Here is a 519-nt window from a genome sequence, read left to right on the forward strand (position 1 = left end):
TCCTTTAGAAGCCCCCCCCCCCCCCCCCCCCAGCCACAACTCGGCCAGGGAGGGGAGATCCACTGGCTCTCCTCCTGCCAGCGGTGGCAGCTCCTGCCCAGGGGACATGGGCATTGCACACCCCTGGTATCCTGCATGGCACCGGGAGCGCAGCCACGGGCAGAGCAGCCCATCCTCATCCCCTGCCCGCGGTGATGCTCACCCGGAGCTGCACCTCCTCCAGCGAGGTGAAGGACATGATGAAGGAGTGGGCGATGGTGCCGCACACCGGGATGCCGTAGAGCTTCCCCGCCAGGACGTTACTGGTGTAGTCAAAACCTGCGAGGAGGGATGGAGGGGGGACACGGGTGACGGCGTGGCCGCAGTGCCGCAGGGTGCCGAGGGGCAGCACTCACCCCCAATATAGGAGTACTTGGAAGCCGAAAGGGCACCGTCCGGCCCCTGAGCACGACGGAGCCCGATCTCCATCAGCTTCAGTGCAGAGCCAGGAAAGTGCAGCAGGGTGGAATATGGCTAAAG

The 519-nt window shown here is 65.5% G+C and overlaps 1 protein-coding gene across 1 annotated transcript in view; it reads right to left on the reverse strand.

Moving 5' to 3' along the window:
• Positions 1–519, reverse strand: part of NAPRT (nicotinate phosphoribosyltransferase) — a gene marked incomplete at both ends in the record, with an annotated part of 2,432 nt that overhangs the window by 1,118 nt on the left and 795 nt on the right. The window contains 2 exons of the mRNA XM_009584648.1: positions 203–318; positions 396–513. Of these exons, the coding sequence (XP_009582943.1) occupies positions 203–318; positions 396–513 (234 nt within the window). The remainder of the gene's footprint in view (positions 1–202; positions 319–395; positions 514–519) is intronic.

The sequence above is a fragment of the Fulmarus glacialis genome, unplaced genomic scaffold, assembly GCF_000690835.1.
Source record: "Fulmarus glacialis isolate BGI_N327 unplaced genomic scaffold, ASM69083v1 scaffold20439, whole genome shotgun sequence".
NCBI classification, from domain to species: domain Eukaryota; kingdom Metazoa; phylum Chordata; class Aves; order Procellariiformes; family Procellariidae; genus Fulmarus; species Fulmarus glacialis.